This window comes from Panthera leo, chromosome A2, assembly GCF_018350215.1.
Source record: "Panthera leo isolate Ple1 chromosome A2, P.leo_Ple1_pat1.1, whole genome shotgun sequence".
Taxonomy (NCBI): domain Eukaryota; kingdom Metazoa; phylum Chordata; class Mammalia; order Carnivora; family Felidae; genus Panthera; species Panthera leo.
In genome coordinates this window covers 61,145,858-61,160,791 of record NC_056680.1, presented here as the reverse complement: position 1 = coordinate 61,160,791, position 14,934 = coordinate 61,145,858, and the positions used below count along the sequence as shown (strand labels likewise).

The 14,934-nt window shown below is 56.7% G+C and overlaps 1 protein-coding gene across 4 annotated transcripts in view; it reads right to left on the bottom strand.

Annotated features, from left to right (window-relative positions):
• Nucleotides 1-14,934, bottom strand: part of ADCY1 (adenylate cyclase 1) — a 106,941-nt gene that overhangs the window by 31,529 nt on the left and 60,478 nt on the right. For all 4 annotated transcript variants that reach the window (XM_042913510.1, XM_042913518.1, XM_042913528.1 and 1 more), the window contains exons 9-11: nt 5,403-5,597; nt 5,134-5,231; nt 4,044-4,128 (exon numbers count right to left, since the gene is read on the bottom strand). In XM_042913510.1, the coding sequence (XP_042769444.1) occupies nt 4,044-4,128; nt 5,134-5,231; nt 5,403-5,597 (378 nt within the window). The remainder of the gene's footprint in view (nt 1-4,043; nt 4,129-5,133; nt 5,232-5,402; nt 5,598-14,934) is intronic.

The window sequence follows — 14,934 nt, the reverse complement described above, 5'->3', positions numbered from 1 at the left end:
CTCACACAGTGGTTTATTTATGGACGGAATTCACGGAGTCATGGATCCACTCGTTCGGCACTTCTAGCTTTGTTTCCCACCAGCTATGCGCCATGCCACATGCCATTCCGTGGAAATGAGAGCGCCAGCAAGCCACCACAGCTGGGTCTCAGTCACTTGCCCTCCTGGGCACCACGTGACCTCCCGTGACACAGTCCACACCGTGGGCGGCCACGGTACGCTTCCCCAGCAGAGTGGGTGCTCAGCCGCTCCAAGCACTGACCCCGCCCCAACGTTGCCACTGCAGAGATCACATCTTTCCACAAAACCCACACCAACGGGCCACAGGACTTGGCACGCTGCCTCGCCGGGCCAGGAAGCCACACCGGGGGCTGTGATGTGGGCCGACACTGCGGCTTTGTGTGACCTAGTCACTCTTTGTCACCCTTCTCCTGGGCCCTGCTTCAGGGTCACTGACCCCAGCTGCCTGAGAATGGGGACGCAGGTCCCCACCAGCTCATGCTCACAGGACCCCACTGCGTCCTCCTCGCCCCACCTGACAGGCACCTCCCCCCGCCACTGCTCACCCTGGGGACTTCGAGACCCACCAGAGGCAAGAGCATGGCTAACGATGACTCACGGGCCCCCTCCGCTCGCGAGCTCACTGTGGGTTGGACCCCTGGCGCTGCTGGACGCCCGGACGTGTGAACCGCAGCTCGGGTTCTGCACGGGGTTCACAGCAAAGCCCAGCCGTTCTCTGGAGACACCCGCGTCCTGCTCCCGGGCCTTGCGGGGACTCGCCACTTGGCCACGGGCCAGCAAGGGGTCGCGAGACCTGAGCCGGGTGCTGGCTGACCCTCCAGGCCCTGAAGCTGGGCGTGCACAGCAATGCTCCCTCATCCATGGGAGAGGCACGGCCACGACTGGGCCCAGCAGGCCGTGGGATGCACGTAAATCACACAGAGAAGCGGCCCAGAGGCCGCAGTCCACGCTCCAGCTACCCCTTAGCCTCACGGATAGTGTACATCGGCCGACAGAGGAACAGCAGACACCGCTGCTCGCGGACATCAGGCGGCGCCCGGCTGGGCACCTGGCTTGGAGGGAGTGACGGCCACGTGTGCGATCATTCGCTGATTCGTGGGCCCCAGCCGATGTCTGGCTGGATGGTCCGGGAAGAGGCATGGCTGGAACACTGTGACAGGAAGTCACCGGTGGGGCAGACACGTGCGGGAAGACCCGTGTCAGTGGGCGGGCAACACCAGTGTCCCATGTGAACACCGGTCGGCGCGGGACGTGGCAGACAAGGAGTGTGCTAACCAAGCAGGTGAGACCACCCATTCTGTGGACACTGGTCGGCCTCCCTCCCCAGTCACCCCTGCTATTGTCCTATGGGCTCACAGACACAGTGGCCACCGTGGCAGGGATGGAGGTGACGCCCAGGAACGCGGACTTCCGCTCACGAGGGCCAACCTGACTACGGCCACCGCAGAGATCAACGGGGAGCCCCCACACGGCGCTCTTCTGACAGGAGACACAGGGGAGGGTTCTGGGGATGGGTGTCGAGGCTGGCAGCCCCCTCACTGACCAAGTGACACTGCCGACCTCACCTGGGGCCCCGCCCGCGGCAGCAGGATTTGCTGTCCTCCCTCCGTTGTCCCAGGGGAGTTGCTCTGCATGTGGATTTGCCTTCCCTGCCCACATGCTTCCATGGAAATTCCCCCCACGGACATGCACGACATCTCACCCTCCCATCTCTCCCCAGAAACGAGCGTGGCAATGGCTACGTGCTGGGGTATCCCGCCAGCCTGACCGTGACCCTGCGATCCCAAAGCAGAGGCTTCACAGACAGTGAAAAGCGTCGGCTGTGGTGCCGATGGTGTGGTAGCTCTCTCAGAGCCATGTGCCACGGGGCTGTGGACAACACCGTGCGAAACCACGCAGGGAGCAATCCTGCTGATTGTCCCAAGACCCTTAAAAACATTTGTCAAAATAGCAAAGTTCTCTTACTGTTGGTTACATAAACAGAAAGAAAAGACGTTCAGACTAATACGTATCTGGTACGTTTGTGATGGGCACCAGTGGTCCCCACGCTTTCTCTCTCGAGCCCCAGGCCAGTGAGGAGGCAGCATCCCTCGGCCACATGGCGTCCTGTGGTGGCGGGTGGCAGCCGCGACTGGCTTTACCAGGGGCGGACCCGTTACTCAGCAAAGACAACTGGGGCCTGGGTCACCCACACCAGGTCTGTATGGCCAGCAGGTGGCAGAAGGGAAGCAGGAGGGCTGGGAGGACGCCACATGCCTGGGCAGGCGTGGGGACGGGGACGGCCACAGGCAAGACTGGGGACGGGCTACTGGGAACTGTGGTGACAGTCCCACAACCATCCAAGCTGGACCTGCTGACAGTTGGACTGAAGGAACCCCCGACAAAGCCCACGGGCACCTTCCCTTTCATGGCCTCATGGTGCCTGGAGTGCAGAGCCAGCTGGCCGCCCCTGCCCCCGCCCCTCGGAGGCTGTGGTCACCTGTCAATGGGCTGAGAGGACAGACATGAGAGCCTGGAAGCAGGGAGCAGCGGGGACCGGGCAGTGGGGGTGGGTACCGGGTGGGGCAGGGGTCCCCCAAGCAGCGAGATGGGGAAGGTGTGCCTGCCCGCCAGCCGCTTTACTTCCATCTTCTCTGCTCTCTGGCTGCAGGTGCCGGGCTCCACTAGGGGCAGAGACCCGGCCAGGGAGAAGGCTGAATCCCTTCCGCCCGGCAGGGGCACCCGGACGCCCCCGTGTGCACATGCCACTTCCCAGGGGCTCTGCCTGCCAGAGGCCAGGGAGCTGGGAGGGAGGCTGCTGGGTTTTGAGGGGACGCCAGGCCTCCTCCCAACCCTGCGCTGCTGGGTGAGCACAGAGCCGGCTGTCCACGACACGCCTCGAGGAAGGCCGGCCCACGGGCAGGAGGGCCCAGAGCCCGGGTCTTGGTGGCAGAACGGAGTCCCCAGAGAAAACCAGCCTGGGCCCTCCCTCCTCTCTCGGGCGTTTGAGTATGTGAGGCAGCAAATTCCCTTTGTCACCCGAGACCTGTACGTAGCTAGCGATTTTGTCACTTGTAAAGTATCGTTCCTTACGGCCCCCGCACAAAGGCCTGCACTCCACACGAATACCTGATCCCAGAGATGTTTGCTCAAACACAAAGGGCTAAATTGCTCTTCTGAAAACTGGCCTTCTGATCCTGTCTCTATGCCCCCCTACCCGTCTCTGGGCCATGACCCGGTGGGAATGCTCAGAACTAGCACAGGGCCGCCCACAGCCTGGCAGACTCTGAATCCACACGCGTCCGGCTGGAGACCTGAGGCCGCCTCTGCCAGGAACAAGTGTCCACCCGCACTGGCTCCCAGCTCCCTGGAGGGCACAGCAGGCCATAGAAGCCAATCACGTGACTAAGCTGTCTTCCTTGGAGTGTGAGTGTCACTCCATCTATGAAGATGAAAAAGCCAGAAACATGGTTTAGGTAAGTATAATTTTCCCAGTTAAAAACAAGAAGTTACCTATGCATAGCAACGCAGCTAAGTGAATAAAACCGAATTTAGTTTTTCACAAAGTTGCTGTTTCCCACAATCACGCAAAGCTAACACTGGGTCTGCCGCCGTAGCTGCGGGGTGACAGGGAAATGGGGGGCGTGGAGATGAGGCCTGGAGGCCACCGTGGGGCTGGGACCCAGCGCCCCCCTGGGAGCACGGCTGCTCGGGGCGCCAACCCAGCCCCGCCCCAAAAGTCACAACAGCAAAGCCAACAGAGAACCCCAACTACCACGTGAGCGCACAACAGACCGCCAGCCTCCTGCTCTGGACTCTCTACTCGGGAGAAGGCGCTCACGGGTGTCCCTCACTCCATCACTACAGACCGCCTGCCCCGTGTCCCCAAGGTGCTCCCAGAACTCCCGGCAGCGCCCAGCCCACAACGGGGCTTCGTGAGCTCCCGCTACTCCAGAGGGGGTGAGGGTCTCCACCGCCCTACCTGCGCTCCTGAGAGGGCAGGCGGAGGCCACACACAGGACACGACACACACACACACACACCTGGACCCGGGTGACGTGCAGGTACAGGACGCAGGCCACCAGGAAGCAGATACAGAAGGCCAGCAGCAGCAGGAGGACCAGGTTCCTAGAGCAGAGGATGCAGGGTCACCGTGGCTGGAGCAGGTGCCGTGTGCTCACTGGGAGCCTCCCCTAGCCCCCACCCCGCCAGCTCCCTTCCCGCCTCCACCCCAGCTTCCATCAGCCCTGGACCTGCCGAGAGGTCCTCTCTCACGAAGGGCTGGCCGCCAGGCACTGCCCTCTGACTGGAGTTCATCTGGGAGCGGCTCTTCTAGAAAAGGCTTGATCCCCAGGCAGGGCCATCGGGAGGTCACCTCGCTCACGGTGTCTGGAGACGGGGCAGCTCCCGTGTGCTTTCTGGAAACTCTAAGGGGACTACTGCCCTTGGGAGGGCTCATTAAGAAAGTGCTCCGTCTGAGGGGCGCCTGGGTGGCTCAGTCGGTTAAGCGTCCGACTTCGGATCAGGTCATGATCTCGCAGTTTGTGGGCTCAAGCCCCGTGTCGGGCTCTGTGCTGACAGCTCAGAGCCTGGAGCCTGCTTCAGATTCTGTGTCTTGCCCCTCTCCCACTTGTGCTCTTTCTATCAAAAATAAATAAATGTATAAAAACAATTTCTTTAAACAGAAGAAAAAAAAGAAAGTGCTCCCTCTGGGAGACAGGTGTATTGTCCCCGCCAAGAAACAGCCCTCCCAGATTCACTGTGACTCAGCAGCCCGGATGCCGCTCTGCTGCTACCTCTTTCTTCCTCCCTAGAGCCCACTATCTCATTCTAACGTGTCTGAAATGACCCACACCTGGAAACCCAGCTGCATTTCCTCCCTCAAAACCTGTCCTGAAGTCCAGGGTGCACGTGTGTGCATGGAGACGCTGAAAATACACGGCGTCCCAGGACTGGCTCAGTTAAACGTTAGAAACAGAGCGAGCGTCCCGCACATGTGCGTCGGGGCCTCGCACAGCCAGCCACTGGGCAAATGGACAGCTGGCTGTGGCCGGGACCGCGGGGGAGTAACCAGCGGACAAGGAGGGAGCCCCCATGCCCTTGTCCTCTGGCCCCTGGGCCCCCGACACTCACTGTGGGATGATGAGCAGGTAGACGAGGCCGAACAAGGCGGCCAGGACGAGGGCCAGAACGACGGCGCTGGTAAAATACTCGTCCTGGAGCTGGTGGTACTAGGAGACACAGAGACCCGCCATCGGTGGCTGCGGCTTCCAGGAGACATGCGGGGTCCTCCTGAGGGTGCCCCCCTGGGAACCGCGGCCACGTCCGTAAGAGCGAGTGTGGGTGGCCACGGCCGAGGGGCCTCCGGGATCCCCCGCGCTCCTGAGGTCCCGGTCACCTACCTTGCGCTCCCGCTCAGCCTGCTTGTACTTGAGAGTGAAGAAGTCCAGGTCCGCCATCTCCAGCTCCGTCTGGCGCGCTTCCAGGAGGCGGCCGATGTACCTGTTGACGCGCGTGCCCGGGGTGGTGTAGACAGCATTTGCGGAGAACGACGAGCGGTTTCGCAGTTTCTCCGACGCGGTTCTCAGCGCCCTCCGCTGCGGCCGTCGGGGAGAGAAAGAAACGTCAACAAATCCTCCTCGTGTTGAAGAGAAAGCTCTCTCGCCCTCTCAGGCCCGTGTGCTCGCCCGCTGCAGAGTCTGGGAGCCCGGGGCTGGGGGCCTGAAATGCAATCATGGCTCCACTGCCTGCTGGCACCTGAGATGCCAGGGGACTTAGCTCAGCTTCGGCGCTGGGGCTCCGTGTCCGCAAATGGGGTCACACGATGTGTATGTGGCAGCCGTGTGGATGGGGGGGGGGGGGGGGGGGATGAGAGGCAGTGCCCAGCACAGGGCAATAGAACAGAAATTGGTTCTTTAAAAATATCAGTAAAACTGAAAAGTCTGTAGAAGGCATGACAAAGGAAAAGAGGGAAAGACACTAACAGATTCAGGAAAAAAAATGCGATTCAACTACAGGCCTTGAAGACGCCAAAAGGGCAAGAAGGAAATACTTTGAACAGTGGTACACAATTAAGTTGACAACTTAGATCAGTGAACTACTCCAAACACACATATACTACCACAACTCACCTGACATGAAACACTGTCAGACTGGCCCTGTAATTACTAAAGAAATTCAATTCATAGCTTCAAAATTCCTGAAAAATTAATCTCCAGGCCCAGATGGTTTCACTGGAGAATTCTCCTAACTATTTAAATGAGAACTAACACTAACTCTATACAATCTCTTCCAGAAAACAGAAGAGGCAACGCCTTCCAACTCACTTCACAAGGTCAGTATTGTCCTGATAACACAACCAGACCAAGACAGTACGAAAAAGGAACACCACAGGCCATCTCTCTCAATACTGATGCAAAAATTCTTAACAAAATAGTAGCTAATAGAATTCAGCACAATATGAACAGAAGTACACACTGTGACCACATCTAGAGACACAAGGCTGTTTACATATTTGTACACGAATGCAACATATCACATTAACACCTGATTAACCACCATATAAAAAACCCCATGGTTGTATGAATTGACGCACAAAAGGCATTTTGACAAAATTCGATACCCATTCTTGATAAACATCATCAGAACACTAGGGAGGGAGGGGAACTTCCCCAACCTGATGAGGAAGATCTACAGAATACTGACAGCCAGCATCATACTCGCTGGTGAAAGACGGAGTTTCACCACAGTACTAGAAACCCCATCCACTGCAATAGGGCAAGAAAAGAAAATAAAGACAAACTTATTAGAAAGAAAGAGACGAAACTATCCTTATGATAAGTGACATGATGGTCTACATACAAAGTTCCAAGGGGAGGAAAACAAATGAATTCCACAAGATCACTAGATACAAGATGAACATAAAGAAAGTATTTCTTTAATACCAGTAATCAGCACGTACAGACGAAATTAAAATTCAGGACCATTCATAATCACGAAGAAAAATGAAGTAGGTACAAATCTAACAAAACACGAACACAACATGTATGCTTAAAACTATATAATGCTGATGATGAAGGAGATTAAAGATCTCAATAAATGGAGAAATGCGTGCTTGGGGATTAGAAGACACAACACAGTGAAGGTATCAATTCTCCTCAGATTGATGTACACAGGCTTAACATAATTTTATCAAAATCCTAACAGGAACTTTTTTATGGATAGACAAGCTTTTTCTAAATATTAAACAGAAAGCAAAGAGACTAGAATAGCTCATTTGTCTTAAAAATAATATAGTGAAAGACACCACTTGGCCCAACATTAAGACTGTGTAACTACATTACTTGGGATGGTATGGTGTTGGTGGAGGGCCAGACACAAAGGTCTGTGGAAAAGACCAGACAGCCCAGAAGCAGCCTCCTATAAGTATGGTCAAGGGTTTTTGACTAAAATCCAAAAGCAATTCAATGGAAGAAAAACTGTCTTTTCAACAAATGGTGCTGGACCAAATGGACGTCCATAAGCAAAAAAGTAAATCTTGACCTAAACCTCATACCCTATAAAAAAAAAAAAAAAAAACTAACTCAAAATGGATCACAGGATTAACTATAAAACATACACAGTAAAACCTTGGATTGTAACTTGTTCTGTGAGGGTTCTGTAAGACGAGCAAACATTTCTAAGAATTTTAACTTGATAAGCAAGTGATGTCTTGCAACATGAGTCGAACATGACACTGAATGACATGTGATCACAACTGAGCCAATGGTCCTTCTCTCTCTCTCTCTGCGGGATTGTGGGCGATCATCTCCCAGGCTTGGATGCTCAGTCTCAGGCTGTGGTGTTTGGCAGAAATTAGTGATTTTTCAGCAGGTTGGAAGGTGCCCACAACTGGCATTGGTGTCTTTTCTGTCACTTCAAAGCACCTGTGGACAGTCCTTTGCTTTTCCGTACAAGAGTGAGCTTAGGAACGCTTTGCTTCATTCTAGCTCAGGCTGCCTGCGGACAGAGACCCTTTCCTCTGCTGCCTTATTACCAGTTACAGTAAATACAGTCTATGACGAGAGTTTATTAATACTGCACTGTAGTCAACATCCATGTGAACGTATACAAGGGCCCCCATGCAGAAAAAGATCCCATGGTACCAATAGACAGCAGTGATTCCATTAGTGATCGTGAAAGTCGTCCTACACAGTAACCCTCCTCTCTCGTCTCCCTCACACCAGCCACCAGGTTTTCAGAAGTAAGTGCAGGTTAACTTATTTTTCTTTATATTCTATATTTTCTTTGTTATTTTGTATCATGTTACAGAATTGTAATCATTTTTGTATGAATATTTTTTGGGTTGTGGAATGAATCATCTGAGTTTCCGTTATTTCTTCCAGGGAAATTTACTTTGATGTACAAGTGCTTTGGATTACAAGCATGTTTCTGGAAAGAATTAAGCTCACAAACCAAGGTTTTACTGGTAAGTATAAACTCTTAAAAGAAACGTTAAAATCTTCGGGGTTTGGGCTACAGAGACGGCTCTGAGGACACCAAAAACACAGCTCATAAAAGAAAAAATATCGGTAACCTGGACATCTTCAAAGTTTACAATGTCTGTCCTGTGAAAGATGCTGTACACAGGTGGAAAAACAAGACAACAGCACCAAAAAATCAATCCAATCAGAAAGCAGACATTTCACCAAAACAGAAGAGAAAACACGGATAAAAAATAAGCCCCTCGAAGAGCACCTGGGTGGCTCAGTCGGTTAAGCATCCGACTTTGGCTCAGGTCGTGATCTCCTGGTTCGTGGGTTCGAGCCCCGTGTCAGGCTTTGTGCTGACAGCTCAGAGCCTGGAGCCTGCTTTGGATTCTGTGTCTCCCTGTCTCTCTCTGTCCCTCCCGTGCTTTCTCTCTCCCTCTCTCTCTCTCTCAAATAAATAAAACATTTAAAAAAATTTTTTTAAAGAAAATAAGTCCCTGGAAAGATGGTCGGCACCATTAGCCACCAGGGAAATGCAAAATAAAATCGTGACATGTCACTACACACTTACTAGATCAGCCAAAATTAAAAAACAACAATAGCGGCAGCATCGAGCGCAGGCGATGACACAGAGAAGCGGGATCCCGTACGAGGCTGGTGGGAATGTGAGGTGGGGCAGTCAATCCGGAAAATGGGTGGGCAGTTTCTCAAAAAAAGAAAACAAAACAAGACCCATCCTGTGTACCCTGATGCACGGCTGGGCATCCCTCCCAGAAAAGGAGCATTCGCGTCCACACAGGACTCTCGACGTGAGAGCTCACTACAGTTTTATTTGTCGTGGCCAAAGCCAGAAACAACCAGAATGTCCTTCAACAAGAGTGGTCAAGCCAACGGCAGTCCATCCACACCGTGGAATGCCAGCCGGCCACGGAAAGGGGGGAGCTGCTGACACAGGGTCAGCCTGGAGACACCCCAGGGCTTTGTGCTGAGTGAAGAAACAGCCAAGTTCACAGGGCGCAAACCAAGGGATTCCACGTGTACGACGTTCCCAAGTGATGGTCACTGGGATGGAGAGGACTCAGCAGAGCCAGGGTTGGGGGTGGCGGCGTGACCGCAGCAGAAGGGGGACCATGGCGGTGATGGAAATGTTCCATATCCTGAGTGCAGCCACCAGGACGGGACGGGGCAGAGCCACACACACCACCCACCCAAGTCCATTCCCCACGCAGGAGCTGGGTGAGACACGACCGCGAGGGAGGCCGCTGAGGGCCCCAGAGCCTGTGTGTGTGCGCGGGCGGCTTGATGCCACAGCTGACACGTGGGGGGTCAGTGCAGTGCATCATCTTGACTTCCGGAGAGCTGTGGAAACGTAAAGTAAGTAAGGACAGAAACCCGTCACCCGCAAGCCGCTGACGTTTGTGCCAATGCGAGGCTGCGAGTGTGTTCTTTCCGGTTCCACGGCCCCTGCCTCCCTGGGCCCGGGAACAAGCCCAGGAAAACCCACCGGCGAGCAGGGCCAGAGGGCCCGCGATCCTGAACTGGCCCCCATGAACGTGCTGTCCCCCGGACCTGACGCATCTGTGCAACCACCACTCCCACCACCTGAGAGCCCTCAGCTCCTATGAGGGTCCGGCACGCAGGGAATGGCAGGCGGAGCATGGCCCCCCGACCTCGGCTGTTTCGAGAGGATTAGCTGTGCCCACCTGCCCATGTCTGCAGAGGCAAAGGGGGCAGGACTGAGTTCTGGGGGCCAGGGTCGTCCTCACTTGGGACCCTGGGCAGGCTCGTGAGGTCCTTCAGGACACCTGCGTGCAGAGCGCCGCCACGCCCTGACCCCCAGGCCCTGACCCCTGACCCACAGCTCCTTGAATGGGGCAGGACCTGAGCCGGTGCCACTCCCCTCTTTGCATGCTTTTCTCTGCTACCCACAACAAGCACGTATTTCCCTGGAAAACAGATCAACATCAAGGCTAAGACAAAACTTGTTTCTCGTTTCAACGTGGAGTTTGGCTGTCTGAGCCTCTCCCTTAACCCGCCAAAGGGAAGGACAGTGGCTCAAGTGCAGAGACCTGAAAACCAAGGGCCGTGCATCCCCAGGTGGGCCGCTTAACCTCTCTGTGCTCCAGCTTCCCGGTCTGTGAAATGACGACAGCAGATGGTCGTGAGGATCTGGAACGTTCACCCCCGTGAAGAGCTGGAAGCGTGTCCCCGCCGATGGAGTCCTCGAGCTGGCTCTCACCATCCTCGGCAGGTCCCCCACTGCCACCAGCAGGCGGGTCAGGAGCCCCAGTCCACGTGGAAGCCCACATGTGTGAGGTAGTGTTCCCGGGGGCTGGGGTCCCTCTGCCCCTCCATTCCCACTGGACCCCCGCTGCTCTGGGATACGGCTGCTGGGGGCGTGGGCAGTGAGGCAGGGCGGGAAGGACGGCCGCCTGGCTGGGGCCAGGTAGGAGTGCACCCCTGGGGCCCGGCATGGACACCCAGCGTGGATGCCCCGCGTGGACACCCCGCGTGGACACCCAGCGTGGACGCCCAGCTCCCCTCAGGTGAGCAGCGCAGACAACGGAAACGTCTCCCACCCGCGAAGCACAAGCTGGGTCTCGGTTTCCTCTCAGGCTGACACCCCAGACATTGTGGGCCGAGAACTGGCCCTGCCTAGCGTCAGCCCCTCCCAGCCCATACCCTACTCTCCCTCCCCGCATGCTCTCCCCACAGGCCCCGAACTTAAGACACCACTTCAGAGACAACCTTCTAGAAGTGACCGGTCATCTTGGGAACTAGAGGGATTCTCCCTCTGGGGCCTGGGTGCCCACGGCCTCCACAAAGCAGCGGCTGAGCTGCCTGGACACCAGAGGCCACCATCAGAGCCATGCAGGCCGGGGGCCACATGAGAGCCACACAGGCCAGAAGCCACATCAGAGCCACGTGGGCCAGGGGCCACGTCAGAGCCACACAGGCCAGAGGCCACATCAGAGCCACGTGGGCCAGGGGCCACGTCAGAGCCACGTGGGCCAGGGGCCACGTCAGAGTTACACAGGCCAGGAGCCACATCAGAGCCCTGCAGGCCAGTGACCCCGGCTGGGAAGAGGCCCCACCACGGACTTGGGGTCCTGACTAAGGGACGTCCTGCAGAAGTGCTCAGACTCGCACTTCTCCATCCATCCTTTTCCTCTCTTCATGCTTACCAGGAATTTACCCCTTTCTTTGTAACTGTGAAGCGTGTTGCTATAAAGCTGCTGCCTCCTCTCTCACTAGGGACATCGTAGGGTCCACGCAATGCGCCTTGCTTGCCCGGGACCCCAGGGAGTATGTTTGCTGATTGCCACGCTGATGCCTGTGGGCCCAGCCGGACACGCCAGGGACGGGGGCGCTGAGGCCACAGAACTCTGGGGCCGGGCGGTCAGGGGTGCTCGGTCCGATGAGAGTCCCGGTGACAAACCCCATGCCCACGCTCCAAACTGTCCTTGCCGAGGCTTGAGAAATGAAGGCCACGCTCAGCCGGCTTTCCTGATGCCCTGTGGCTGACCCCAGATGGCAGGCCCGGCCTGAGACCTGACCATGGTCCATGGGCACCTGCCTGAGCCGGGGTGCTCAGGGGTGAGCAGCTCATGGAGATGGTGCCCTGGTCTGACCCGTCCAGGGCTGACGGGCAACCCCACCTATGACCACTGAAAGCCACAAAAGAGGTGCACGCGTGGCTGTGGTGGCAGAGACGGAGGCCATCGCTGTCCCAGGCAGAGAGCAGAGGGCAGGCATGGGCCGAGTGCACAGCTCGGGCACCCAGACCACATGGCACAGACAGTGAGGGGCAGCTTCTCGGCATCCTGGAGACACGGGAGGGTCCCGTGCAACCTCTCACCGTGTGAGTCGGGGACAAAACCACGGACGGGTCACTTCAGGAGATACTGAAATTCAACATCTGCCATTTGCATCGTGGCACCGGCACAGGAGTCAGGCCTGGACACGGATGAGCGGAAGACAGGGCCGGTGAGGGACTTCATCCCAACGGGGAGGCAGGCTCCGGGGCCAGTGGGGCCAGTGGGGTCAGGGGGGCCGGTGGAGACAGCGGCCGCCAATGGAAGGGCCGGCCCTGCAGGTCACTGGGTGGTCGCTCGCAGTCCTCGCTAGGGGCCCCTGCTGGTGGGCCAGCCCTGCCTCTGCACCTCTCCACCCCGTCCTTAGGAACCACGTGCCTTGTCACGGCCCCGCATCAACCCCCCGAGGGCCTCCCGTGGGGCAGACACTACTGTCCCCCCATTGGGGCCTGCTGTCACTAACCGTGAGGCAAGGGGACGAAGGGGAGCCGCGGGCCCCAGCCGGCTACCTGCCTGTCCCTCCATGCCCCCAGCAGGAGAGCCACCTGGGCCAGAGGCCGGAAGCGCTGGCTGGAGGGAGGCACCAGACATGGGGCCGAAGCTCGGGGTCCAGGACACGCTGGTGGTCGAATCTGATGCACCGGCCGGCAGCTCACCAGGGGCACAGGGAGACCCTCTCGGGTTGGGGAGCTGTGTGCAGACGGGGAGCCTTGAAACTGCACAGTGGTTGTGGAACTCGGCCTCGGACCCTGGGGTGAAGGGCGAGGTAACAGGGATGGCGGCTGGAGCACATGCCTGCACAGAGTGAGGCAGCAGATGTTCCCCAAGGTGGGAGGCTAGAGGGCCAGGACCTTCTGTCCCCAGCAAACACAGATGAAGGACCAGAGTCTGAAGGCAGCACCCATGAGGCGTCCTGCACTCCGGAGATTCCAGGTGTCGGGGGCTGGGCCGGGATTTGGGGGCCTGGGGACAGGGGGAAACCAGGCCTGGCTTGCTGCTCCCAGAGGGAGGAGAGGATGCAGGGTGAGCAATCCAGCGGCAACTCCAAGTGACAGTGAGGGAAGGGGCCATGAACACACACACACACACACACACACAAACTCACACACGTGCACACATATATGCACATGCATATTCGCACACGCATGCACACATATGCACACACGTGTGCTCACATGTGCACTTTGTATGCACACATGTGCTCACATGTATGCACACATGTGCTCGCGTGTGTGCACACATGCGCACATATGCACACATGCAAACTACACTGCACACAAACTCACATGTACACGTGCCCACTCACACGCACATGCACACACAGAACACACACACATACACATGCACATGTGCAAATTCACAGACACGTACACACCTATGCACACACGCAAACACACGTGCACGTGCACATAAACTCACTCATATGCATGTGCACACAGGCCAACTCACACATACACACATATGGAAATGCACACACACGTGCACACACATGCACACACCTATACATGCACACACACAAACTCACACTATGCATGCATGTGCACACAAACACACATGCACACACCTAGGTACACACATGCAAACACACACGTGCACGCACAGTCACTCGTATACATGTGCACACAGGCAAACACACGTATGAAAACACACACATGTGCATACACACGGACACACCTATGCATGCACAGAAACTCATGCACGTGCATACATATATGCACACTCACACACGCACTTCCAAATGCACAAGAAGCTATGAGAAAAGGAAATAGCGGGAGGATGTCAGGACTCAGAAGCCCAGGCCAGGAAGGTACCTGACACACCTCTGCTGCCGGAGACTCGGAGTTTCTAGAGCCCATCATCTTCACGGGGCAATCGTAGCAAAGAGGGGCCCAAGCGGGGTGGGCCATGAAGTCATAGTTCTAACGGAAGCCTGTGCCTCCACAGGCCCCACGGCAAACACTGACGTGCAGAGACCTCGCACAGGGGACGGTGAGGAACGTGACCTTCGACCCGGCTCTGCACAGAGGGGTCCCCCCAGGAACACGTGCACACACCTGCCAGGCACGTGAAGCCCATCCGGGTACCTGGCAGAGGGAAGGCCACTCTTGATGGAATTCACCACCAGCAAAGCTGTCCAGGGGTTTCCGGCAACATTCTCACAAATACGAACTCACCAGCAAAACCACAAAAAATCCTTGGAGGCAACAAACCCCTAGGAGTCCCAGCCAGCAGCTTCTCCCCCAAAAGCAGGGATGGAATCCCTTCTAACGCACAAAACCCACACGGCAGGGAAACCGGGAGTGAGGGGCGCAGTGCGCTCTCGGGAGATGGAAATCAGTCACCGACGGAGCAATGGTGGCTGGGCACCAGGACACGAGGACACAGGAGGGCGAGGCTCAGAGCCGCTTGGGAAGGGGTGGCAGACCAGGCTCCTCCGGGGCTCTGGGACACGGCCCCTGGCCCCCGCCCCCTGAAACACAAGGCCCATGTGGCTGAGTGGATGTGGGGACCCCCGCAGAGCAGCACCCCACAACCCAGCAGGAGACCAGAAAACACAAAGATGGCTCTGACCGAGCCGAGAGGAAAGGTGGAAAATCCTGGCAGCCAGGCCACACAGCAGGGACACCCAAGGGGAGGCCACCTTCCATCCA